This window comes from Lampetra fluviatilis, chromosome 53, assembly GCF_964198595.1.
Source record: "Lampetra fluviatilis chromosome 53, kcLamFluv1.1, whole genome shotgun sequence".
NCBI classification, from domain to species: domain Eukaryota; kingdom Metazoa; phylum Chordata; class Hyperoartia; order Petromyzontiformes; family Petromyzontidae; genus Lampetra; species Lampetra fluviatilis.
In genome coordinates this window covers 9,362,070-9,388,834 of record NC_136327.1, presented here as the reverse complement: position 1 = coordinate 9,388,834, position 26,765 = coordinate 9,362,070, and the positions used below count along the sequence as shown (strand labels likewise).

Below are 26,765 nucleotides of genomic sequence, written 5' to 3'. Positions count from 1 at the left end.
CAGTAGAGAAGCTAGCAGAGTGTATAGTGACAGGCTAGCAGTGGAGAAGCTAGCAGAGTGTATAGTGAGAGGCTCGCAGTAGAGAAGCTAGCAGAGTGTGTAGTGAGAGGCTAGCAGTAGAAAAGCTAGCAGAGTGTATAGTGAGAAGCTAGCAGTGGAGAAGCTAGCAGAGTGTATAGTGAGAGGCGAGCAGTGGAGAAGCTAGCAGAGTGTATAGTGAGAGGCTAGCAGTGGAGAAGCTAGCAGAGTGTATAGTGAGAGGCTAGCAGTGGAGAAGCTAGCAGAGTGTACAGTGAGAGGCTAGCAGTAGAGAAGCTAGCAGAGTGTACAGTGAGAGGCTAGCAGTGGAGAAGCTAGCAGAGTGTATAGTGAGAGGCTAGCAGTGGAGAAGCTAGCAGAGTGTACAGTGAGAGGCTAGCAGTAAAGAAGCTAGCAGAGTGTATAGTGAGAACCTAGCAGTAGAGAAGCTAGCAGAGTGTATAGTGAGAAGCTAGCAGTAGAGAAGCTAGCAGAGTGTATAGTGAGAGGCAGTAGAGAAGCTAGCAGAGTGTATAGTGAGAGGCTAGCAGTAGAGAAGCTAGCAGAGTGTATAGTGAGAGGCAGAAGAGAAGCTAGCAGAGTGTATAGTGAGAGGCTAGCAGTAGAGAAGCTAGCAGTGTGTATAGTGAGAAGCTAGCAGTGGAGAAGCTAGCAGAGTGTATAGTGAGAGGCTAGCAGTAGAGAAGCTAGCAGAGTGTATAGTGAGAGGCAGTGGAGAAGCTAGCAGAGTGTGTAGTGAGAGGCTAGCAGTGGAGAAGCTAGCAGAGTGTATAGTGAGAGGCAGTGTAGATGCTAACAGTGTATAGTGAGAGGCTAGCAGTAGAGAAGCTTGCAGAGTCTATAGTGAGAAGCTAGCAGTAAAGAAGCTAGCAGAGTGTGTAGTGAGAGGCTAGCAGTAGAGAAGCTAGCAGAGTGTATAGTGAGAAGCTAGCAGTAAAGAAGCTAGCAGAGTGTATAGTGATAGGCTAGCAGTAGAGAAGCTAGCAGAGTGTATAGTGAGAAGCTAGCAGTAGAGAAGCTAGCAGAGTGTATAGTGAGAGGCTAGCAGTAGAGAAACTAGCAGAGTGTATAGTGAGAAGCTAGCAGTAGAGAAGCTAGCAGAGTGTATAGTGAGAGGCTAGCAGTAGAGAAGCTAGCAGAGTGTATAGTGAGAAGCTAGCAGTAGAGAAGCTAGCAGAGTGTATAGTGAGAGGCTAGCAGTAGAGAAACTAGCAGAGTGTATAGTGAGAAGCTAGCAGTAGAGAAGCTAGCAGAGTGTATAGTGAGAAGCTAGCAGTAGAGAAGCTAGCAGAGTGTATAGTGAGAGGCTAGCAGTAGAGAAGCTAGCAGAGTGTATAGTGAGAGGCTAGCAGTAGAGAAGCTAGCAGAGTGTATAGTGAGAGGCAGTGGAGAAGCTAGAAGAGGGCATAGTGAGAGGCTAGCAGTAGAGAAGCTAGCAGAGTGTGTAGTGAGAACCTAGCAGTAGAGAAGCTAGCAGAGTATATAGTGAGAGGCAGTAGAGAAGCTAGCAGAGTGTATAGTGAGAGGCTAGCAGTAGAGAAGCTAGCAGAGTGTATAGTGAGAAGCTAGCAGTAGAGAAGCTAGCAGAGTGTACAGTGAGAGGCAGTAGATAAGCTAGCAGAGTGTATAGTGAGAGGCTAGCAGTAGAGAAGCTAGCAGAGTGTACAGTGAGAGGCAGTAGAGAAGCTAGCAGAGTGTATAGTGAGAGGCTAGCAGTAGAGAAGCTAGCAGAGTGTATAGTGAGAGGCTAGCAGTAGAGAAGCTAGCAGAGTGTATAGTGAGAGGCTAGCAGTAGAGAAGCTAGCAGAGTGTATAGTGAGAGGCTAGCAGTAGAGAAGCTAGCAGTGTGTATAGTGAGAAGCTAGCAGTGGAGAAGCTAGCAGAGTGTATAGTGAGAGGCTAGCAGTAGATAAGCTAGCAGAGTGTGTAGTGAGAGGCTAGCAGTGGAGAAGCTAGCAGAGTGTATAGTGATAGGCAGTGTAGAAGCTAACAGAGTGTATAGTGAGAGGCTAGCAGTAGAGAAGCTAGCAGAGTGTATAGTGAGAAGCTAGCAGTAAAGAAGCTAGCAGAGTGTGTAGTGAGAGGCTAGCAGTAGAGAAGCTAGCAGAGTGTATAGTGAGAAGCTAGCAGTAAAGAAGCTAGCAGAGTGTATAGTGAGAGGCTAGCAGTAGAGAAGCTAGCAGAGTGTATAGTGAGAAGCTAGCAGTAGAGAAGCTAGCAGAGTGTATAGTGAGAGGCTAGCAGTAGAGAAGCTAGCAGAGTGTATAGTGAGAGGCTAGCAGTAGAGAAGCTAGCAGAGTGTATAGTGAGAGGCTAGCAGTAGAGAAGCTATCAGAGTGTATAGTGAAAGGCTAGCAGTGGAAAAGCTATCAGAGTGTATAGTGAGAGGCTAGCAGTGGAAAAGCTATCAGAGTGTATAGTGAGAGGCTAGCAGTGGAGAAGCTAGCAGAGTGTATAGTGAGAGGCTAGCAGTAGAGAAGCTAGCAGAGTGTATAGTGAGAGGCTAGCAGTGGAGAAGCTAGCAGAGTGTATAGTGAGAGGCTAGCAGTGGAGAAGCTAGCAGAGTGTATAGTGAGAGGCTAGCAGTGGAGAAGCTAGCAGAGTGTATAGTGAGAGGCTAGCAGTAGAGAAGCTAGCAGAGTGTATAGTGAGAGGCTAGCAGTAGAGAAGCTAGCAGAGTGTATAGTGAGAGGATAGCAGTAGAGAAGCTAGCAGAGTGTATAGTGAGAGGCTAGCAGTGGAGAAGCTAGCAGAGTGTATAGTGAGAGGCTAGCAGTGGAGAAGCTAGCAGAGTGTATAGTGAGAGGCTAGCAGTAGAGAAGCTAGCAGAGTGTATAGTGAGAGGCAGTGGAGAAGCTAGAAGAGTGTATAGTGAGAGGCTAGCAGTAGAGAAGCTAGCAGAGTGTATAGTGAGAAGCTAGCAGTAGAGAAGCTAGCAGAGTGTATAGTGAGAGGCTAGCAGTAGAGAAGCTAGCAGAGTGTATAGTGAGAAGCTAGCAGTAGAGAAGCTAGCAGAGTGTATAGTGAGAGGCTAGCAGTAGAGAAGCTAGCAGAGTGTATAGTGAGAGGCTAGCAGTAGAGAAGCTAGCAGAGTGTATAGTGAGAGGCTAGCAGTGGAGAAGCTAGCAGAGTGTATAGTGAGAGGCTAGCAGTGGAGAAGCTAGCAGAGTGTATAGTGAGAGGCTAGCAGTAGAGAAGCTAGCAGAGTGTATAGTGAGAGGCAGTGGAGAAGCTAGAAGAGTGTATAGTGAGAGGCTAGCAGTAGAGAAGCTAGCAGTAGAGAAGCTAGCAGAGTGTATAGTGAGAGGCTAGCAGTAGAGAAGCTAGCAGAGTGTATAGTGAGAGGCTAGCAGTGGAGAAGCTAGCAGAGTGTATAGTGAGAGGCTAGCAGTAGAGAAGCTAGCAGAGTGTACAGTGAGAGGCAGTAGAGAAGCTAGCAGAGTGTATAGTGAGAGGCAGTGGAGAAGCTAGCAGAGTGTATAGTGAGAGGCTAGCAGTAGAGAAGCTAGCAGAGTGTATAGTGAGAGGCTAGCAGTAGAGAAGCTAGCAGAGTGTATAGTGAGAGGCTAGCAGTGGAGAAGCTAGCAGAGTGTATAGTGAGAGGCTAGCAGTGGAGAAGCTAGCAGAGTGTATAGTGAGAGGCTAGCAGTAGAGAAGCTAGCAGAGTGTATAGTGAGAGGCTAGCAGTAGAGAAGCTAGCAGTAGAGAAGCTAGCAGAGTGTATAGTGAGAGGCTAGCAGTAGAGAAGCTAGCAGTAGAGAAGCTAGCAGAGTGTATAGTGAGAGGCTAGCAGTAGAGAAGCTAGCAGAGTGTATAGTGAGAGGCTAGCAGTAGAGAAGCTAGCAGAGTGTATAGTGAGAGGCTAGCAGTGGAGAAGCTAGCAGAGTGTATAGTGAGAGGCTAGCAGTAGAGAAGCTAGCAGAGTGTACAGTGAGAGGCAGTAGAGAAGCTAGCAGAGTGTATAGTGAGAGGCTAGCAGTAGAGAAGCTAGCAGAGTGTATAGTGAGAGGCTAGCAGTAGAGAAGCTAGCAGAGTGTGTAGTGAGAACCTAGCAGTAGAGAAGCTAGCAGAGTGTATAGTGAGAGGCTAGCAGTAGAGAAGCTAGCAGAGTGTATAGTGAGAGGCAGTGGAGAAGCTAGCAGAGTGTATAGTGAGAGGCTAGCAGTAGAGAAGCTAGCAGAGTGTATAGTGAGAGGCTAGCAGTAGAGAAGCTAGCAGAGTGTGTAGTGAGAACCTAGCAGTAGAGAAGCTACCAGAGTGTATAGTGAGAGGCTAGCAGTGGAGAAGCTAGCAGAGTGTATAGTGAGAGGCTAGCAGTGGAGAAGCTACCAGAGTGTATAGTGAGAGGCTAGCAGTGGAGAAGCTACCAGAGTGTATAGTGAGAGGCTAGCAGTGGAGAAGCTAGCAGAGTGTATAGTGAGAGGCAGTGGAGAAGCTAGAAGAGTGTATAGTGAGAGGCTAGCAGTAGAGAAGCTAGCAGAGTGTATAGTGAGAGGCAGTAGAGAAGCTAGCAGAGTGTATAGTGAGAGGCTAGCAGTAGAGAAGCTAGCAGAGTGTGTAGTGAGAGGCTAGCAGTAGAGAAGCTAGCAGAGTGTATAGTGAGAGGCAGTGGAGAAGCTAGAAGAGTGTATAGTGAGAGGCTAGCAGTAGAGAAGCTAGCAGAGTGTGTAGTGAGAAGCTAGCAGTAGAGAAGCTAGCAGAGTGTATAGTGAGAAGCTAGCAGTAGAGAAGCTAGCAGAGTGTATAGTGAGAAGCTAGCAGTAGAGAAGCTAGCAGAGTGTATAGTGAGAGGCTAGCAGTAGAGAAGCTAGCAGAGTGTATAGTGAGAGGCTAGCAGTAGAGAAGCTAGCAGAGTGTGTAGTGAGAGGCTAGCAGTGGAGAAGCTAGCAGAGTGTATAGTGAGAGGCTAGCAGTAGAGAAGCTAGCAGAGTGTATAGTGATAGGCTAGCAGTGGAGAAGCTAGCAGAGTGTATAGTGAGAGGCTAGCAGTAGAGAAGCTAGCAGAGTGTGTAGTGAGAACCTAGCAGTAGAGAAGCTAGCAGAGTGTATAGTGAGAAGCTAGCAGTAGAGAAGCTAGCAGAGTGTATAGTGAGAGGCTAGCAGTAGAGAAGCTAGCAGAGTGTATAGTGAGAGGCTAGCAGTAGAGAAGCTAGCAGAGTGTGTAGTGAGAGGCTAGCAGTGGAGAAGCTAGCAGAGTGTATAGTGAGAGGCTAGCAGTAGAGAAGCTAGCAGAGTGTATAGTGATAGGCTAGCAGTGGAGAAGCTAGCAGAGTGTATAGTGAGAGGCAGTAGAGAAGCTAGCAGAGTGTGTAGTGAGAAGCTAGCAGTAGAGAAGCTAGCAGAGTGTATAGTGAGAGGCTAGCAGTAGAGAAGCTAGCAGAGTGTATAGTGAGAGGCTAGCAGTGGAGAAGCTAGCAGAGTGTATAGTGAGAAGCTAGCAGTAGAGAAGCTAGCAGAGTGTATAGTGAGAGGCTAGCAGTAGAGAAGCTAGCAGAGTGTATAGTGAGAAGCTAGCAGTAGAGAAGCTAGCAGAGTGTATAGTGAGAGGCTAGCAGTAGAGAAGCTAGCAGAGTGTATAGTGAGAGGCTAGCAGTAGAGAAGCTAGCAGAGTGTATAGTGAGAGGCAGTGGAGAAGCTAGCAGTGTGTAGTGAGAGGCTAGCAGTGGAGAAGCTAGCAGAGTGTATAGTGAGAGGCAGTAGAGAAGCTAGCAGAGTGTATAGTGAGAGGCTAGCAGTAGAGAAGCTAGCAGAGTGTATAGTGAGAGGCTAGCAGTAGAGAAGCTAGCAGAGTGTATAGTAAGAGGCTAGCAGTAGAGAAGCTAGCAGTGTGTATAGTGAGAAGCTAGCAGTGGAGAAGCTAGCAGAGTGTATAGTGAGAACCTAGCAGTGGAGAAGCTAGCAGAGTGTATAGTGAGAGGCAGTGGAGAAGCTAGCAGAGTGTATAGTGAGAGGCTAGCAGTGGAGAAGCTAGCAGAGTGTATAGTGAGAGGCAGTGGAGAAGCTAGCAGAGTGTATAGTGAGAGGCTATCAGTAGAGAAGCTAGCAGAGTGTATAGTGAGAGGCTAGCAGTGGAGAAGCTAGCAGAGTGTATAGTGAGAGGCTAGCAGTAAAGAAGCTAGCAGAGTGTATAGTGAGAGGCTAGCAGTAGAGAAGCTAGCAGAGTGTATAGTGAGAGGCTAGCAGTAGAGAAGCTAGCAGAGTGTATAGTGAGAGGCTAGCAGTGGAGAAGCTAGCAGAGTGTATAGTGAGAGGCTAGCAGTAGAGAAGCTAGCAGAGTGTATAGTGACAGGCTAGCAGTGGAGAAGCTAGCAGAGTGTATAGTGAGAGGCTCGCAGTAGAGAAGCTAGCAGAGTGTGTAGTGAGAGGCTAGCAGTAGAAAAGCTAGCAGAGTGTATAGTGAGAAGCTAGCAGTAAAGAAGCTAGCAGAGTGTGTAGTGAGAGGCTAGCAGTAGAGAAGCTAGCAGAGTGTATAGTGAGAAGCTAGCAGTAGAGAAGCTAGCAGAGTGTATAGTGAGAAGCTAGCAGTAAAGAAGCTAGCAGAGTGTGTAGTGAGAGGCTAGCAGTAGAGAAGCTAGCAGAGTGTATAGTGAGAAGCTAGCAGTAGAGAAGCTAGCAGAGTGTATAGTGAGAAGCTAGCAGTAGAGAAGCTAGCAGAGTGTATAGTGAGAGGCTATCAGTGTAGAAGCTAGCAGAGTGTATAGTGAGAGGCAGTAGAGAAGCTAGCAGAGTGTATAGTGAGAGGCTAGCAGTAGAGAAGCTAGCAGAGTGTATAGTGAGAGGCTAGCAGTGGAGAAGCTAGCAGAGTGTATAGTGAGAGGCTAGCAGTAGAGAAGCTAGCAGAGTGTATAGTGAGAAGCTAGCAGTGGAGAAGCTAGCAGAGTGTGTAGTGAGAACCCAGCAGTAGAGAAGCTAGCAGAGTGTATAGTGAGAGGCTAGCAGTACAGAAGCTAGCAGAGTGTATAGTGAGAGGCTAGCAGTAGAGAAGCTAGCAGAGTGTATAGTGAGAGGCTAGCAGAGTGTAAAGTGAGAGGCTAGCAGTAGAGAAGCTAGCAGAGTGTATAGTGAGAGGCTAGCAGAGTGTATAGTGAGAAGCTAGCAGTAGAGAAGCTAGCAGTGTATAGTGAGAGGCTAGCAGTAGAGAAGCTAGCAGAGTGTATAGTGAGAGGCTAGCAGTAGAGAAGCTAGCAGAGTGTATAGTGAGAGGCTAGCAGTAGAGAAGCTAGCAGAGTGTATAGTGAGAGGCTAGCAGTAGAGAAGCTAGCAGAGTGTATAGTGAGAGGCTAGCAGTAGAGAAGCTAGCAGAGTGTATAGTGAGAGGCAGTAGAGAAGCTAGCAGAGTGTATAGTGAGAGGCTAGCAGTAGAGAAGCTAGCAGAGTGTATAGTGAGAGGCTAGCAGTAGAGAAGCTAGCAGAGTGTATAGTGAGAGGCAGTGGAGAAGCTCGCAGAGGGAGAGCGAGCGGAGCGTGACATGGGAGCAGCCCAGGCGGGAGAGTTGCGACGGAGTCACGTGGTGTTGAACGCGAGTTGTCGTTCTGTTGAATAAAAGTGACACAGGAGAAGGTGTCCGCGTGAAATTAAAACACTACAATACCATACCGCCTTCAACTTTCATGAATGGATGGGTGTTTAAGGTTAGAGATTTGTATTATCTGGCTATGCAAGTAACACAAATGTGTGTTTCAATGTTTGTTTTTGTTTATTCAGGGCCTCGTTATAGGCCCCGCACGAGCTAAATCCACCAGTTGGCACGAGCGAACTAAACGACCCTGCATCGTCACGCGGTGTAGTCGGCGTTCAACGACGTCGCCAACGATTCGGCTCTCTCGCTTCATTGGCTGTGGCTGGGGGGGGGCAAACACCGCACAGTACAAAGCCAAAGATCCCCCGTGTAGCCTTAACAGAACGTTGGGGCGAGAGCACCGATGAAGGCCGGCACAGCACACGAGGGGGGTGGGTGGCCAACACCACGCCCGGCCGCCTTTGTCTCCCTAAAGGCGATGTTTACACACCGCACCGGGCACTTGTTTGAGGCCGAGTCGACCTAGGGGAAGCCCCTGGACCGGTCCGGATGATAACCATCACCGGTGTACAGTGCACACGAAGACGAACACACGTCCACAGTGCAGGAGCAAACGAGCAATGAGATTCGTCCGTCAAGTGATGAAACCGGGAGGTCAGAGTTCGTCAATAAGAGGAAGACAAAAACACAGCCGACGTTTTAGGCAACGACCCTTCGTTATAGAGATGGGGAGGGCCAGAGAGGATGGGGCGCCGTGGTGGCTAGGAGATGTCCACTACCTCGCCTACCACGCAGGAGGTCGTTGATTCGATCCCGACTGACGCCTGCTGCATATTTGGAGTCTGCGTGTCTCTCCCCGGTCCTCTGGTTTTACCCTCCACATTTAGAATCAACATCGCGCGTTTAGAGTACTTGGCCGCTGTAAATCTCCACAGGATAATAAGCTACTTCGTTGAGCTATCATTTGTGGCCAGGTCGCTTCTGAAAAATACCTGTTTAGCTCAGTGGGCCTTACCTGATAAAATAAAAATAGTTAATATATCGATTGAGTAGCCATTAGTATGTCAGATATTTGCAAATATCGATTCGATGTTTAGCAATGTTATACGTCCGTCCAAAACAAATCCCATATAAATAGACTCGCCTCCTCGCCCCTCCTTCCGCCATAGTAATGTGGAATTTCCACCACTGACTGAACAACAGACGAGCAGCAGATGAGCATCGATGGCTCACTGTGGGCGATTTGAGCAGCGACTCGCGGCGCGTCCAGGGCACAGGGCGAGGGTCTGAGAGCACAAATGAGCCTCAAGTGACGGATTTTGTCCAATCGCAGTCACGATCAAGACATCTGATCGCATTGCCCCCCCCCCCACTCCACAACCCCCCACCACGACACCCCCCCCATACTCCACACAACCCCCCCACACTCCACAACCCCCCACCACCACAACCCCCCCCCACACCCCCCACAACCCCCCCACACTCCACAACCCCCCACCACCACAACCCCCCCCCATACTCCACACAACCCCTCCACCACCACAACTCCCCCCCCACAACCCCCATACTCCACAACCCCCCCCACTTCACAACCCCCCCCCCCCATACTCCACAACCCCCCCCCACAACCCCCCCCCATACTCCACAACCCCCCCCCACAACCCCCCCCCATACTCCACAACCCCCCCCCACTTCACAACCCCCCCCTACACTCCACACCCCCCCCATACTCCACACCCCCCCCCCCACTTACAACCCCCCCCCCTACACTCCACAACCCCCCCCCCACTTCACAACCCCCCCCCCTACACTCCACAACCCCCCCCCCACTTCACAACCCCCCCCCCCATACTCCACACCCCCCCCCCCCACTTTACAACCCCCCCCCCTACACTCCACAACCCCCCCCCCCCACTTCACAACCCCCCCCCCTACACTCCACAACCCCCCCCCCACTTCACAACCCCCCCCCCATACTCCACACCCCCCCCCCCCCACTTACAACCCCCCCCCCTACACTCCACAACCCCCCCCCCCACTTCACAACCCCCCCCCTACACTCCACAACCCCCCCCCCCACTTCACAACCCCCCCCCCATACTCCACAACCCCCCCCCACTTCACAACCCCCCCTACACTCCACACCCCCCCATACTCCACACCCCCCCCCCCCCACTTCACAACCCCCCCCCCTACACTCCACAACCCCCCCCCCACTTCACAACCCCCCCCCCTACACTCCACAACCCCCCCCCACTTCACAACCCCCCCCCTACACTCCACAACCCCCCCCCCCCCCCACTTCACAACCCCCCCCCCACACTCCACAACCCCCCCCCATACTCCACAACCCCCCCCCACTTCACAACCCCCCCCCACACTCCACAACCCCCCCCCCATACTCCACAACCCCCCCCCCCACTTCACAACCCCCCCCCCTACACTCCACAACCCCCCCCCCATACTCCACAACCCCCCCCCCACTTCACAACCCCCCCCCCTACACTCCACACCCCCCCCCCACACTCCACAACCCCCCCCCCACTTCACAACCCCCCCCATACTTCACAACCCCCCCCCTACACTCCACACCCCCCCCCCACACTCCACAACCCCCCCCCCACTTCACAACCCCCCCCATACTTCACAACCCCCCCACTTCACAACTCCCCCCCCATACTCCACAACCCCCCCCCCCATACTCCACAACCCCCCACTTCACAACCCCCCCCCATACTCCATACCCCCCCCCCACACTCCACAACCCCCCCACTCCACAACCCCCCCCCCCCACTTCACAACCCCCCCCCATACTTCACAACCCCCCCCATACTTCACAACCCCCCCACTTCACAACCCCTCCCATACTCCACACCCGCCCCCCCACACTTCACAACCCCCCCCCCCCCATACTCCATACCCCCCCCACACTCCACAACCCCCCCACTCCACAACCCCCCCCCCCCACTTCACAACCCCCCCCCATACTTCACAACCCCCCCCATACTTCACAACCCCCCCACTTCACAACCCCTCCCATACTCCACACCAGCCCCCCCACACTCCACAACCCCCCCACTCCACAACCCCCCCCCCCACTTCACAACCCCCCCCCCATACTCCACAATCCCCCCCACTTCACAACCCCCCCCCCACTTCACAACCCCCCCCCCATACTCCACACCCGCCCCCCCACACTCCACAACCCCCCCACAACCCCCCCCCCCATACTCCACAACCCCCCCACTCCACAACCCCCCACTTCACAACCCCCCCCACTTCACAACCCCCCCCCATACTTCACAACCCCCCCACTTCACAACCCCCCCCGATACTCCACAACCCCCCCCCCCCCATACTCCACACCCCCCCCCACACTCCACAACCCCCCCACTCCACAACCCCCCCACTTCACAACCCCCCACTTCACAACCCCCCCCATACTTCACAACCCCCCCACTTCACAACCCCCCCCCGATACTCCACAACCCCCCCCACACTCCACAACCCCCCCACTCCACAACCCCCCCACTTCACAACCCCCCCACTTCACAACCCCCCACTTCACAAACCCCCCCCCACTTCACAACCCCCCCCCCACTTCACAACCCCCCCCCCCATACTCCACAACCCCCCCCCATACTCCACACCCCCCCACACTCCACAACCCCCCCCCAGACTTCACAACCCCCCCCCCAGACTTCACCCCCCCCCACACTCCACAACCCCCCCACTCCACAACCCCCCCCCCACTTCACAACCCCCCCCCATACTTCACAACCCCCGCCCCACACCACAACCCCCCCCCCCACTCCACAACCCCCCCCCCCCCATACTCCACAACCCCCCCACTCCACAACCCCCCCACTTCACAAACCCCCCCCACTTCACACCCCCCCCATACTCCACACAACCCCTCCACCCCCCCCCACTCCACAACCCCCCCCCCCACTCCACAACCCCCCCCATACTCCACAACCCCCCCACTCCACAACCCCCCCACTTCACAACCCCCCCCCACTTCACAACCCCCCCCCCCATACTCCACACAACCCCACCCCCCACTCCACAACCTCCGCCCCCCCGCCCCCGCCCCATAATTCTAGATTTGAAGCTTTCGTGACTGCAATGATTCATATTCTTAGGTTATTTCGGTAAAGTCACGTAGGTAAAAAATTTAAATTAATAAAAATAAAATAAAAATCACGACGTTTCGGAGGCAACACAAGCTTCTGTCTTCAGGTGGAACCGTCAAAGCACGATAGCTGTATCAAGTGAGAGAAATTACAAAAAACAGTATTTCTATATATACTGGTTGAGGGTGGGAGGAGCCCCCCCCCATACTCCCCCCCCCCCACACTCCACAACCCCCCACCCCAACCCCCAGAGGAGCCACAGACGAGCGTGAAGCCACCTCCGTATGTACGGCGCGAAAGAAGTTCGACGTACACACATATACAAGGCTGCTGCAGCGGCAGCCACGTGGTGATGCTGAGTCGGCGCTACCAACAATTGCCCAAGCGCCACCCCCTCTCTCTGTGTGCGTCGTGGTGTCTCTTGCCCAGTGAAGGTTTTAGGGTTGGGGAGACGACCTTCTCCTGCAGTGCCTCGGCAACTCGCAGCGCCGTGCACCTCAACACGTCCACAGGGCCCCCCCAGTGGCAGCTGTCCCTGCCGCGGCACTTGCGCGACGGACCCAGGCCCTGGTGGCCTGCGGGCGGCCGTTTAGTTCGCCACGAGCAGGGGAGCAAGGGCGGCCCTGATGCGTGTCACTGGGGGAGCGGTGGTGCAGCGGTTAGCGCTACGCCGCGCTACGAACCCGGCTACCCGAGTTCGATTCCCGCTCACGGCCAACGCCGGTGACGATTATTTGAACCGGTACTAGGCTTGTCCTAGGTCCACTCAGTCTCAAATGGTGCGGTGTGTAAACTTCGCCACTGGGGAGACAAAGGCGGCCGGGCGTGGTCCTGGCCAGCCTTCGTAGGTGCTACTCGCTAACAGCACTTGCGCCGGCAGTGTGTTAAGGCCACAGCGGGGGATCTTTGTGACTGTGAGATGCAAGTGGCGCGATCTGTCGCTCAAGTTGAAAGCGCGTGGAGCGCGGCACGGGCACAGTCCGGGTGCACGCCGGGAGCTCTGCCCTGGCCAGAGCCACACGCAAACACCCCGCGGCGTGTGCCGGGTTCGTTCGCTCGGCCACTTTGGGAAAAAGACTGCGGCGTCCAGAGGTTGGCGTGCCGTGTGAGAGCGGAGAGCGAGCGGGGAGCGCGGCGGGGCGAGGAGGAGCGGGAGAGTGCTGAGGTCTGCGCGCGTGTTTCGTTACACCGCGGGGGTGGGGAAGCGGTGAGGTTCATGTGCAGAGAAACACGCACGTGTCCAGAGGTACACACACACACCAAGAGGTACACACACACCAAGAAGTACACACACACACCAAGATGTACACACACACCAAGAGGTACACACAAACCAAGATGTACACACATACCAAGATGTACACACACACACCACGATGTACACACACACACCACGATGTACACACACCAAGAGGTACACACATACCAAGATGTACACACACACCAAGATGTACACACACACCACGATGTACACACACACACCACGATGTACACACACACCAAGATGTACACACACACCAAGAGGTACACACACACCAAGAGGTACACACACACACACCAAGATGTACACACACACACACCAAGATGTACACACACACACCAAAATGTACACACACACACACCAAGATGCACACACACACACCAAGATGTACACACACACACCAAAATGTACACACACACACACCAAGATGCACACACACCAAGATGCACACACACACACCACGATGTACACACACACCAAGATGTACACACACACCAAGATGTACACACACACCAAGATGTACACACACACCAAAATGTACACACACACACACCAAGATGCACACACACACACCAAGATGTACACACACACACCAAGATGTACACACACACACCAAGATGCACACACACCTAGATGCACACGCACACACCAATATGTACACACACACCACGATGTACACACACACCAAGATGTACACACACACCAAGATGTGCACACACACCAAGATGCACACACACACCAAGATGCACACACACACCAAGATGTACACACATACCAAGATGTACACACACACACCAAGATGTACACACACACAACAAGATGTACACACACACACCAAAATGTACACACACACACACCAAGATGCACACACACACACCAAGATGTACACACACACACCAAGATGTACACACACCTAGATGCACACGCACACACCAATATGTACACACACACACACCAAGATGTACACACACACACCAAGATGTACACACACACCACGATGTACACACACACCAAGATGTACACACACACCAAGATGTGCACACACACCAAGATGCACACACACACACCAAGATGCACACACACACCAAGATGTACACACACACCAAGATGTACACACACACCAAGATGCACACACACACCAAGATGTACACACACACCAAGATGTACACACACACCAAGATGTACACACACACCAAGATGTACACACACACCAAGATGCACACACACACCAAGATGCACACACACACCAAGATGTACACACACACACCAAGATGTACACACACACCAAGATGTACACACACACACCTAGAGGTACACACACACCAAGATGTACACACACACCAAGATGCACACACACACACAAGATGTACACACACACACACCAAGATGTACACACACCAAGATGTACACACACACAAGATGTACACACATACACCAAGATGCACACACACCAAGATGTACACACACACAAGATGTACACACACACACCAAGATGTACACACACACACCAAGATGTACACACACACACCAAGATGCACACACACACCAAGATGTACACACACACCAAGATGTAAACACACACACCAAGATGCACACACACCAAGATGTACACACACACACACCAAGATGTACACACACACACCAAGATGTACACACACACCAAGATGTACACACACCAAGATGTACACACACACCAAGATGTACACACACACACACCAAGATGTACACACACACACCAAGATGCACACACACACACCTAGATGCACACGTACACACCAAGATGTACACACACACACCAAGATGTACACACACACCAAGATGTACACACACACACCAAGATGTACACACACACACCAAGATGTACACACACACCAAGATGTACACACGCACACACCAAGATGTACACACACACACCAAGATGCACACACACACACCTAGATGCAGACGCACACACCAAGATGTACACACACACACACCAAGATGTACACACACACCAAGATGCACACACACACCAAGATGTACACACACACACTAAGATGTACACACACACCAAGATGCACACACACACCAAGATGTACACACACACCAAGATGTACACACACACCAAGATGTACACACACACACACACTAATATGCACACACACCAAGATGCACACACACCAAGATGTACACACACAAGATGTACACACATACACCAAGATGCACACACACCAAGATGTACACACACACAAGATGTACACACACACACCAAGATGTACACACACACACCAAGATGTACACACACACACCAAGATGCACACACACACCAAGATGTACACACACACCAAGATGTACACACACACCAAGATGCACACACACACCAAGATGTACACACACACACACACCAAGATGTACACACACACACCAAGATGTACACACACACCAAGATGTACACACACACACCAAGATGTACACACACACCAAGATGTACACACACACACACCAAGATGTACACACACACCAAGATGCACACACACACACACCTAGATGCACACGTACACACCAAGATGTACACACACACACCAAGATGTACACACACACACCAAGATGTACACACACACACCAAGATGTACACACACACCAAGATGTACACACGCACACACCAAGATGTACACACACACCAAGATGCACACACAAACACACCTAGATGCACACGCACACACCAAGATGTACACACACACACACCAATATGTACACACACACCAAGATGTACACACACACACCAAGATGTACACACACACCAAGATGTACACACACACCAAGATGCACACACACACCAAGATGTACACACACACACACCAAGATGTACACACACACACCAAGATGTACACACACACCAAGATGTACACACACACACCAAGATGTACACACACACCAAGATGTACACACACACACACCAAGATGTACACACACACACCAAGATGCACACACACACACCTAGATGCACATGTACACACCAAGATGTACACACACACCAAGATGTACACACACACACCAAGATGTACACACACACACCAAGATGTACACACACACCAAGATGTACACACGCACACACCAAGATGTACACACACACACCAAGATGCACACACACACACACCTAGATGCACACGCACACACCAAGATGTACACACACACACACCAAGATGTACACACACACCAAGATGTACACACACACCAAGATGTACACACACACACCAAGATGCACACACACCTAGAGGTACACACACACCAAGATGTACACACACACCAAGATGTACACACACACCAAGATGTACACACACCAAGATGCACACACACCAAGATGTACACACACAAGATGTACACACACACACCAAGATGTACACACACACCAAGATGTACACACACACACCAAGAGGTCGCCATATTCGTGGCGCTGGCCACCCCCCATCTCGTGCGCCGCGCCCGCCTTCGTCGGCGCTGCTACTCGCGATCAGCACTTGCCCCACAGTCTGCTAAGGCTATACGGGGGATCTTGTACGGACGTACACACACCCAGCGACACGCACGCACGCTGCTCTATATATATCCGCGCGCTCTTTGGACCGCTTCTCATGCAGCAGCAGCGGCGGCGTCGCGTGGAGAGGAGCCACCGCCTCCTCTCACTGTCCAGGGTTAGGGCGCGGCGCGACAAGTAGGAGACGTGGCCTGAGCTGACACCGGGTCTCCCAGTCGGGAGATGACCTGACCGGAAAGGGCCCAGATCTCCCAGGAGGGAGATGACCTGACCGGACCGGACCCAAATCTCCCAGGAGGGAGATGACCTGACCGGAACGGACCCAGATCTCCCAGGAGGGAGATGACCTGACCGGACCGGACCCAAATCTCCCAGGAGGGAGATGACCTGACCCAGATCTACCAGGAGGGAGATGGCCTGACCCAGATCTACCAGTAGGGAGATGGCCTGACCCAGATCTACCAGGAGGGAGATGGCCTGACCCAGATCTACCAGGAGGGAGATGGCCTGACCCAGATCTACCAGGGGGGAGATGACCTGACCCAGATCTACCAGGAGGGAGATGACCTGACCCAGATCTACCAGGGGGGAGATGACCTGACCCAGATCTACCAGGAGGGAGATGACCTGACCCAGATCTACCAGGGGGGAGATGGCCTGACCCAGATCTACCAGGAGGGAGATGACCTGACCCAGATCTACCAGGGGGGAGATGACCTGACCCAGATCTACCAGGAGGGAGATGACCTGACCCAGATCTACCAGGAGGGAGATGACCTGTCCCAGATCTCCCAGGAGGGAGATGACCTGACCCAGATCTACCAGGAGGGAGATGACCTGACCCATATCTACCAGGAGGCAGATGACCTGACCCAGATCTACCAGGAGGGAGATGACCTGACCCAGATATCCCAGTAGAGAGATGACCTGACCCAGATCTCCCAGGAGGGAGATGACCTGACCCAGATCTCCCAGGAGGGAGATGACCTGACCCAGATCTACCAGGAAGGAGATGACCTTACCCAGATCTCCTAGGAGGGAGATGACCTTACCCAGATCTCCCAGGAGGGAGATGACCTGACCCAGATCCACCAGGAGGGAGATGACCTGACCCAGATCTCCCAGGAGAGAGATGACCTGACCCAGATCTCCCAGGGGGGAGATGACCTGACCCAGATCTACCAGGAGGGAGATGACTTGACCCAGATCTCCCAGGAGGGAGATCGCCTGACCCAGATCTACCAGGAAGGAGATGACCTTACCCAGATCTCCTAGGAGGGAGATGACCTTACCCAGATCTCCCAGGAGGGAGATGACCTGACCCAGATCTACCAGGAGGGAGATGACCTGACCCAGATCTACCAGGAAGGAGATTACCTTACCCAGATATCCTAGGAGGGAGATGACCTGACCCAGATCTCCTAGGAGGGAGATGACCTTACCCAAATCTCCCAGGAGGGAGATGACCTGACCCAGATCTACCAGGAGAGAGATGACCTGACCCAGATCCACCAGGAGGGAGATGACCTGACCCAGATCTCCCAGGAGAGAGATGACCTGACCCAGATCTCCCAGGGGGGAGATGACCTGACCCAGATCTACCAGGAGGGAGATGACTTGACCCAGATCTCCCAGGAGAGAGATGACCTGACCCAGATCTCCCAGGGGGGAGATGACCTGACCCAGATCTACCAGGAGGGAGATGGCCTGACCCAGATCTACCAGGAAGGAGATGACCTGACCCAGATCTCCTCGGAGGGAGATGACCTGACCGAGATCTCCCAGGAGGGAGATGACCTGACCCAGATCTACCAGGAGGGAGATGACCTGACCCAGATCTCCCAGGAGGGAGATCGCCTGACCCAGATCTACCAGGAAGGAGATGACCTTACCCAGATCTCCTAGGAGGGAGATGACCTGACCAAGATCTCCCAGGAGGGAGATGACCTGACCCAGATCTACCAGGAGGGAGATGACCTGACCCAGATCTACCAGGAAGGAGATGACCTTACCCAGATCTCCTAGGAGGGAGATGACCTGACCCAGATCTCCTAGGAGGGAGATGACCTGACCCAGATCTACCAGGAAGGAGATGACCTTACCCAGATCTCCTAGGAGGGAAATGGCCTTACCCAAATCTCCCAGGAGGGAGATGACCTGACCCAGATCTACCAGGAGAGAGATGACCTGACCCAGATCCACCAGGAGGGAGATGACCTGACCCAGATCTCCCAGGAGAGAGATGACCTGACCCAGATCTCCCAGGGGGGAGATGACCTGACCCAGATCTACCAGGAGGGAGATGACCTCACCCAGATCTCCCTGGAGAGAGATGACCTGACCCAGATCTCCCAGGGGGGAGATGACCTGACCCAGATCTACCAGGAGGGAGATGGCCTGACCCAGATCTACCAAGAGGGAGATGACCTGACCCAGATCTACCAGGAGGGAGATGACCTGACCCAGATCTACCAGGAGGGAGATGGCCTGACTCAGATCTCCCAGGAGGGAAATGACCTGACCCAGATCTACCAGGAGGGAGATGGCCTGACCCAGATCTACCAGAAGGGAGAGGAGCTAACCCAGATCTACCAGGATGGAGATGGCCTCACCCAGATCTACCAGGAGGGAGATGACCTGACCCAGATATCCCAGTAGAGAGATGACCTGACCCAGATCTCCCAGGAGGGAGATTACCTGACCCAGATCTACCAGGATGGAGATGGCCTCACCCAGATCTCCTAATAGGGAGATGACCTGACCCAGATCTACCAGGAGGGAGAGGAGCTAACCCAGCAAGGGAAATCACCTAACCCAGTCTCCCTGCTAGGAGATCTGGGTTAGAAATAAAGGCACGGACAGGAATATAGGATTGGCCGTGTCCGATTTCGTGATGAAGGGGGTAGTCATTCCGTGCTCCTCACCCATCTGCCAATATATTCGGGAGCTTGATGCCAAGCCACGACTAAAGGGCTTCAGGGGTTAAGAGTTCGTGACGTTTTGCTGCTCTCTCGCCGTTGAAGGAGCTTAGACCACAGTGGTTGAGTGTACAGTCCATCGTTTGGGTTGCATGGCTACAATCGCACGACTATAGCTGGTCTTTAATGTATTTATATGAGTCTCTATGTACATGGGGCATTATTTGTACCGTCTATACGGATCAATATGTATACATGGGTCTCTGTCGTTTTACTGTACGGTCCATAGGGAGATGTGCGCAGCAGCCTGTAGATGTTCCGATGGGGTTGATGGTTCCACCAGTGCAGGGGTCGACAACCTGCGGCTCCGGAGTTGCGTGCGGTTCTTTAAGGACTTGCGCCTCATGACGTTATTTATTAAGGATCGCCGTTTTGTATGAACGTGCATTTGTGGCTCTTAAAATATTGAGTTTGTTACTGAATTCTTAAAGAAAATAGTCTCTTCTTGTTATTTTAGTTGCTGGCCCCTTGCACCAAGTGTCTTCGGGGAGGAGGAATGTGATAGCCAGGAGGTGGTGCGGTGATGTTCGGGTCTTGAATGAGGAGGGGTTCATTCTGGATGTCTGCGCTGTTCCACTCTCTGTTCACGCAGCAGCAGCGTTCTCCCGGATCTTGGTAAGATTCTGGGACGGGGACAGTAGCAGCAGCAGCGCGATCCTAGAAGAGATGGGGTCGGAACTCGAGCTGGCAGTGGTGGGGAGGAGGAGGAGGTTTTGTTGAGGTCCTGGTCGATGGACGAGGCACGGGAGCATCCTCCTCCCACATGCCATGCGTCTTCACGTCACTGTAAGCTCAACGAACGCCGGCATCTACCACGCAACGGACGTCGCGAATTCGAAGCCAGATTTAATCGGCGGGGATAAATGCTGAAACAAAAAATGTACGTCCAGAAACTGACCGGATGAGGTCTTCGAGCGAGCCAACTAAACATTGAAGGACTGTGAAGACCTCAAAGTGACTTCCCGGTCAGAAACCAGAAGGTAAGTAATTCTAACAAAACCAACCGGGACGACAGGAAGTGAGACCAAAGAGCCAAGGTTGGGCTTCAAGATAAACGCGAGCGAAGTGAAAGTTTCGTGCAATACAGCAAGACCGCCTCGCAGAACACGGTCGTTCCCGGGAGGGACACGGCTGGAAAACAAAGGAGAGTTCCTCCTACCGAGGGCGGTTATTAGCAACGCAGTGGTGGTGGTGGTGGCAATCCCGCACGTGGCTGCCTGTAACCCAGCACTGTGGAAGCAGCAGCGAGGGTTGGTGGATTGCTCGCAGATGTTGTGAAACTCTTTCCCCGTGGATGTCGAGGGGGAAGCCGTAGTCCGTTGGGAGAAGGCGGTATAGCAAAAATGAGGACTCCAACCTGTTCTGCCTATATGGGATTGCGTGTTTCCCCCTCGCACGCGTGGGTTTTCTCCAGGTGCTCCGATTTCGTCCCACATATAAAGCACTTGTTAATTGGCCGATAACACCTTCATATACAGAGGACAGCAGATCTTGGGAAATTGCTGGTGGCGCCGGCGCGTCGCCGCGTGGCTGCTGCTTTTACGTCCCTCCCGTCTGTGGTTCCTCCTTGTGCCTCCGAGTCGTCTCCTCCCTCTAATGGAGCGAGCGGATGCCGTGCGGCGGCCGTGCGCTCCAAGTGAACACGACGACGGCGGCGGCTAAATTGTGATTCTTGAAGGCGGTCTGGGATCACAGCGATGGTAGAAGAGACGTGAGCGGGGTCAAAGTGCAGCGCTCTCGGAAGTTCATCATGGAAAGCAGTTGGGCCAATGCCTACGACAGAGACCTCCTTCCCATCACGCCTTCCCACCACGCCTGTACCTCCGCTTGCAAAGCACAGATGTTCTTTTCAAATCCCGTCAGCCGAAGCAGCCGTCGAGGGGGGTGCACAGTTTCAGCAGCGTTTGGTTTATTCCAAGCGAAACTCTTAGACGGGTTTCGACGTTCAGTGTCTCATCAGCAGTCGCAGCAGAGTCGTGGCTTGGCTTGAACCCGTGCTGGTGAATTGGGAGAAGTTTATGGGAAAGGATCCTCTCTGCTAGATATGGGTCCGAGTTATAAACACATGTACTGTCTAGAGAGGGACTTTTCCTATCGATGCATGTCGCCTGCTCTGAGCATATCGTTCACCAGAAGGAGCCGGGCACGTCGAGGTGGAACAGCAACTGCAAAGCAGCACGGCAAGATGCACGCTTTGGACTCTCAGCGAGAGACATCTGAGAGAAAACACGCAGCTTGGAGAACGCACGCAGCCAGTGAGAGAGGACATCACCACATTGCCTCTTTCAGAAACATGAGATGGTCTGGCCTGGGCAGGGAACACGGGCCATGGCTGGAAGAGATCGTGGCCTGTGGTCGGGCCCACAACCAGACGGGGTGGGTTGGCAGGCAGCCAGAGGAAGGAGCACACGGCCGAGAGGACGGACACCAGGGGGAGACGGAGCGGCGAGACGGAGCGGTGAAATCAGCTCGCGCGGCGCAGGGAGGAGCGGGATTGTTGATGCACGGCGAGACCGTGAGAGGCGCCACGGTGTGGTTTGGTTGGAGGCCTTCATCCAGCAGTGGAGAGACCATGGCGGCTGCTACTGCTGCTTCTGATTTCTGATGCCGCAGTGGGGGAGCCCTGCCTGGGCGCCTCCCTGGCTCAGTGGCGATGCGAGACGCCGAGCGACTCGCGCACGCAGCAGCAGCTGCTGCCTCCTCTCTCCCCAGAGTCTCTCCCTGTCTCCCTCCCCTGTCCCCGTGTCTCGGTCTCTCCCTGTCCCCGTGTCTCCCTCCCCTGTCCCCGTGTCTCAGTCTCTCCCTGTCCCCGTGTCTCAGTCTATCCCTGTCCCCGTGTCTCCCTCCCCTGTCCCCGTGTCTCGGTCTCTCCCTGTCTCCCTCCCCTGTCCCCGTGTCTCAGTCTCTCCCTGTCTCCCTGTTTCAGTCTCTCCCTGTCCCCGTGTCTCCCTCCCCTGTCCCCGTGTCTCAGTCTCTCCCTGTCTCCCTCCCCTGTCCCCGTGTCTCAGTCTCTCCCTGTCTCCCTCCCATGTCCCCGTGTCTCAGTCTCTCCCTGTCCCCGTGTCTCCCTCCCCTGTCCCCGTGTCTCAGTCTCTCCCTGTCTCCCTCCCCTGTCCCCGTGTCTCAGTCTCTCCCTGTCCCCGTGTCTCAGTCTCTCCCTGTCCCCGTGTCTCAGTCTCTCCCTGTCCCCGTGTCTCCCTCCCCTGTCCCCGTGTCTCAGTCTCTCCCTGTCCCCGTGTCTCAGTCTCTCCCTGTCCCCGTGTCTCAGTCTCTCCCTGTCCCCGTGTCTCCCTCCCCTGTCCCCGTGTCTCAGTCTCTCCCTGTCCCCGTGTCTCAGTCTCTCCCTGTCCCCGTGTCTCAGTCTCTCCCTGTCCCCGTGTCTCAGTCTCTCCCTGTCCCCGTGTCTACCTCCCCTGTCCCCGTGTCTCAGTCTATCCCTGTCCCCGTGTCTCAGTCTCTCCCTGTCCCCGTGTCTCAGTCTCTCCGTGTCTCAGTCTCTCTCTGTCTCCTTCCCCTCTCCTCGCCATCTCCGCTGTGGGCGGCGCCACGAACGCAAATCAAAACAAACCGGGGAGGCGGCGGCGGCTCCACGCGTCGTGGTGCCGTGGAGGTGCCTGGGCCCCTCGTCTCGCCTCCGGGGCCCCCAGCGACCCCTCACACCCGTGTCCCCTGGGGGTCCCCAGCGACCCCCTCCCCCAACACCGTGTCCCCTGGGGGTCCCCAGCGACCGGCGCGAGGGTGTGCAGGGTACAGGGTCAGGGCCGCGGTCGACTCTGACTGGGCCGGGCCGTGTCGAACCGGGGCCAGGTCAGCTCAGGGTCACGGTCAGATGGCGCCAGGTCGGGTGAGGTGAGACTGCAGCCAAGGTCGGGTGGGGTTGATCAGGCCGGGTGACAGGAGACCGCGCCGGTCAGGGTCAGCCGGTGTCAAGTCGGTGAGGACAGAGTGGGCGAGTCGGTGGGTGAGTTGGTGAGTCGGTTGGGTGGATAAGTGGTTGGGTGAGTGAATAGGTGGGTGAATGAGTGGGTGAGTGAGTCGGTGGGTGAGTGGGTGGGTGAGTGAGTGGGTGGGTGAATGAGTGGGTGGGTGGGTGAGTGAGTGGGTGAGTGAGTGAGTGGGTTGGTGAGTGGGTGGGTGGGTGAGTGGGTGGGTGAGTGAGTGGGTGGGTGGGTGAGTGAGTGGGTGAGTGAGTGGGTGAGTGGGTGTGGGCTGCTGCGCACTCGCCTGCACGCTGCACGTTATCTCGGTGTCATCCAGCAGCCGGACCGTGCACGCGAAGCCGCGCGGAGGCGACCTTCGCCTGCCCAGGCGCAGCCTCAGCATCCCCGCGTCTCCCCGCGCCGCGTCTCCCGGGGGTCCCCGAGTCGCCCTGGGTCCCCCTCCGCGTCTCCCCTCGTTTCTGTCGCCCTCCTCGCGGTGCCGTTCTCTTATCCCGGCTCCGCGCCTCCCACGCGCGTCTTCGTCTGGCAGTGACGTCACCCTGATCCCCCCGCTAGCCCCCACCCTCAGTCCACTCAGCCCCCACCCTCATCAGCCCGCTAGCCCCCCCCCCACCGCGAGCCCCCACCACACTCCCCGTGAGCCCCCCCCCCCCGCGAGCCCCCACCCATTCTATCCCACACCAAGATGCGCGCCCACGTGGCTTCCACGCGCCACCTCGTGGCCAATGCTGAGACTGAGGAAGTCCGCGGGGCTGTGTGGAGTCCCGTTTCGAAGCTGATTTTGTGGTCACCAGGTGACGCGTGAAGAGACCACGCGTCGCATTTGCAAGAGCGAGTGAATGAATGAGGCGGGAGTGAGTGGGTCAATAATTCACGAGTGAGGTCGAGTTGGGTTTGGTTCACGAAATGAGAACTCAAGAGGCCAGGATAGGGAAGTCAAATTCGCAGGAATTACCTGGAGCATCGGCCAATTGGGGGCGATGATTTCAGCGTGCCGTCCCAATTGCGTACCGCGCTGCCATTTGCGGGGTGGTGATGGGGTGGGTGGTGAGGGGGAGGGTGGTGATGGGCAGGGTGGTGATGGGGTGGGTGGTGATGGGTGGGTGGTTATGGGGTGGTTGGTAATGGGGAGGGTGGTAATGGGGTGGGTGGTGATGGGCAGGGTGGTGATGGGGTGGGTGGTGATGGGGAGGGTGGTGATGGGTGGGTGGTCATGGGGTGGGTGGTGATGGGGAGGGTGGTGATGGGGAGGGTGATGGGGAGGGTGGTGATGGGGAGGGTGGTCACGGGGTGGGTGGTGATGGGGTGGGTGGTGATGGGGAGGGTGGTGATGGGGAGGGTGGTGATGGGGTGGGTGGTGATGGGCAGGGTGGTGATGGGGTGGTGGTGATGGGGTGGGTGGTGATGGGGAGGGTGGTGATGGGGAGGGTGGTCATGGGGTGGGTGGTGATGGGGAGGGTGGTGATGGAGAGGGTGGTGATGGGGTGGGTGGTGATGGGGAGGGTGGTGATGGGGTGGTGGTGATGGGGAGGGTGGTGATGGGGTTGGTGGTCATGGGGTGGGTGGTGATGGGGTGGCTGGTGATGGGGAGGGTGGTGATGGGGTGGTGGTGATGGGGAGAGTGGTGATGGGGTGGTGGTGATGGGGAGGGTGGTCATGGGGTGGGTGGTGATGGGGAGGGTGGTGATGGGGAGGGTGGTGATGGGGTGGGTGGTGATGGGGAGGGTGGTGATGGGGTGGTGGTGATGGGGAGGGTGGTGATGGGGTTGGTGGTGATGGGGAGGGTGGTGATGGGGTGGTGGTGATGGGGAGGGTGGTGATGGGGTTGGTGGTCATGGGGTGGGTGGTGATGGGGAGGGTGGTGATGGGGTGGTGGTGATGGGGAGGGTGGTGATGGGGTGGTGGTGATGGGGAGGGTGGTGATGGGGTGGTGGTGATGGGGAGGGTGGTCATGGGGTGGGTGGTGATGGGGAGGGTGGTGATGGGGAGGGTGGTGATGGGGTGGGTGGTGATGGGGAGGGTGGTGATGGGGTGGGTGGTGATGGGGAGGGTGGTGATGGGGTGGTGATGATGGGGAGGGTGGTGATGGGGTTGGTGGTGATGGGGAGGGTGGTGATGGGGGTGGGTGGTGATGGGGTGGTGGTGATGGGATGGGTGGTGATGGGGTGGGTGGTGATGGGGAGGGTGGTGATGGGGTGGGTGGTGATGGGGTAGGTGGTGATGGGGTGGTGGTGATGGGATGGGTGGTGATGGGGTGGGTGGTGATGGGGTGGGTGGTGATGGGGAGGGTGGTGCTGGGAAGGGTGCTCATGGGGAGGGTGATGGGGTGGGTGGTGATGGGGAGGGTGGTCATGGGGAGGGTGGTGATGGGGAGGGTGGTGATGGGGTGGGTGGTGATGGGGACCAGGGTGGTGATGGGGAGGGTGGTGATGGGGTGGGTGGTCATGGGGTGGTCATGAGGTGGATGGGGGTGCAATCGTTGTCACCGTGGCTGTTACACAGTAACACACTTCACGTGACAATTAACCCACATCGACTCCTCAGGCTGCCCTGTTTGCGAGTACTCATGAAGGCACCTCTCATGGCGCACCGTTGGCTACGTACGATGGGAAAGAAGTTCACCAGACGTACAAGGCTAGAATGATGCACGGGTGTGGCCAGAAGCACGCAGGGCCGCCTTTGCCTCCCCAGTTGCGAATGTTTCCCACACCGCGCCATGCACCCGGTTCTTTACGCTGAATCGACGGAAGGGAAAGCCCCAGACGACATCCATCGCCACGCCTGGTGCCGTCAGGACCGCGAGTAGAACACTCGGTGCCTTGGGCCAGTGGTGTGAGCGGTCACTTATTGAGGTTGTTTGCTTTGAAGGGCCGTTGCCCGAAACGTCGCCTGTTATAGACGGTATTCGAATCGTGATGAATAATCGGATCGCGACCGTTGAACCGAATCGTGATAATTGAATCGCCCAGGGGGGTTGAGAGTTGCACGCCCAACAGCACAAACTCGGGCTGAAACATTAACCGATTCTTCATTTAATCGAGATTTACAATCGATAGAAAAATGAATCGCTGGAAAATCGTCATCGTTACACATTTCCCACACAAACCACTGTCGACAAATAGAATACATTCCCACATTGAATCGCGAACCACGCAATCGACTTTCGTCAAATAATCGAATCGCCTGTGGGGGGTAGGTGTTGGTGGAGTATGGGGGCGGGTGAATCCTACAGCCCACCATCACGTGCCGCACGTCACGTGTCACGCGGGGGGGGGGGCTCACAAGGAGGGGGGAGTGTGGGGGGGGCTCGCGGGGGTGGAGGGCGGGTCGTGGGAGGGGGAGGGGCTCGCGGGAGGGTGAAAGGTCGCGTGCCGGC

At 54.8% G+C, this 26,765-nt stretch overlaps 1 protein-coding gene across 1 annotated transcript in view; it reads right to left on the bottom strand.

Annotated features, from left to right (window-relative positions):
• Positions 1–23,932, bottom strand: part of LOC144949372 (FERM domain-containing protein 5-like) — a 62,890-nt gene extending 38,958 nt beyond the window's left edge. The window contains exon 1 of the mRNA XM_078879374.1: positions 23,673–23,932. Coding sequence (XP_078735500.1) covers positions 23,673–23,771 — 99 coding nt within the window. The 5' untranslated portion in view covers positions 23,772–23,932. The remainder of the gene's footprint in view (positions 1–23,672) is intronic.
• Between the last annotated feature and the right edge of the window lie 2,833 nt (positions 23,933–26,765).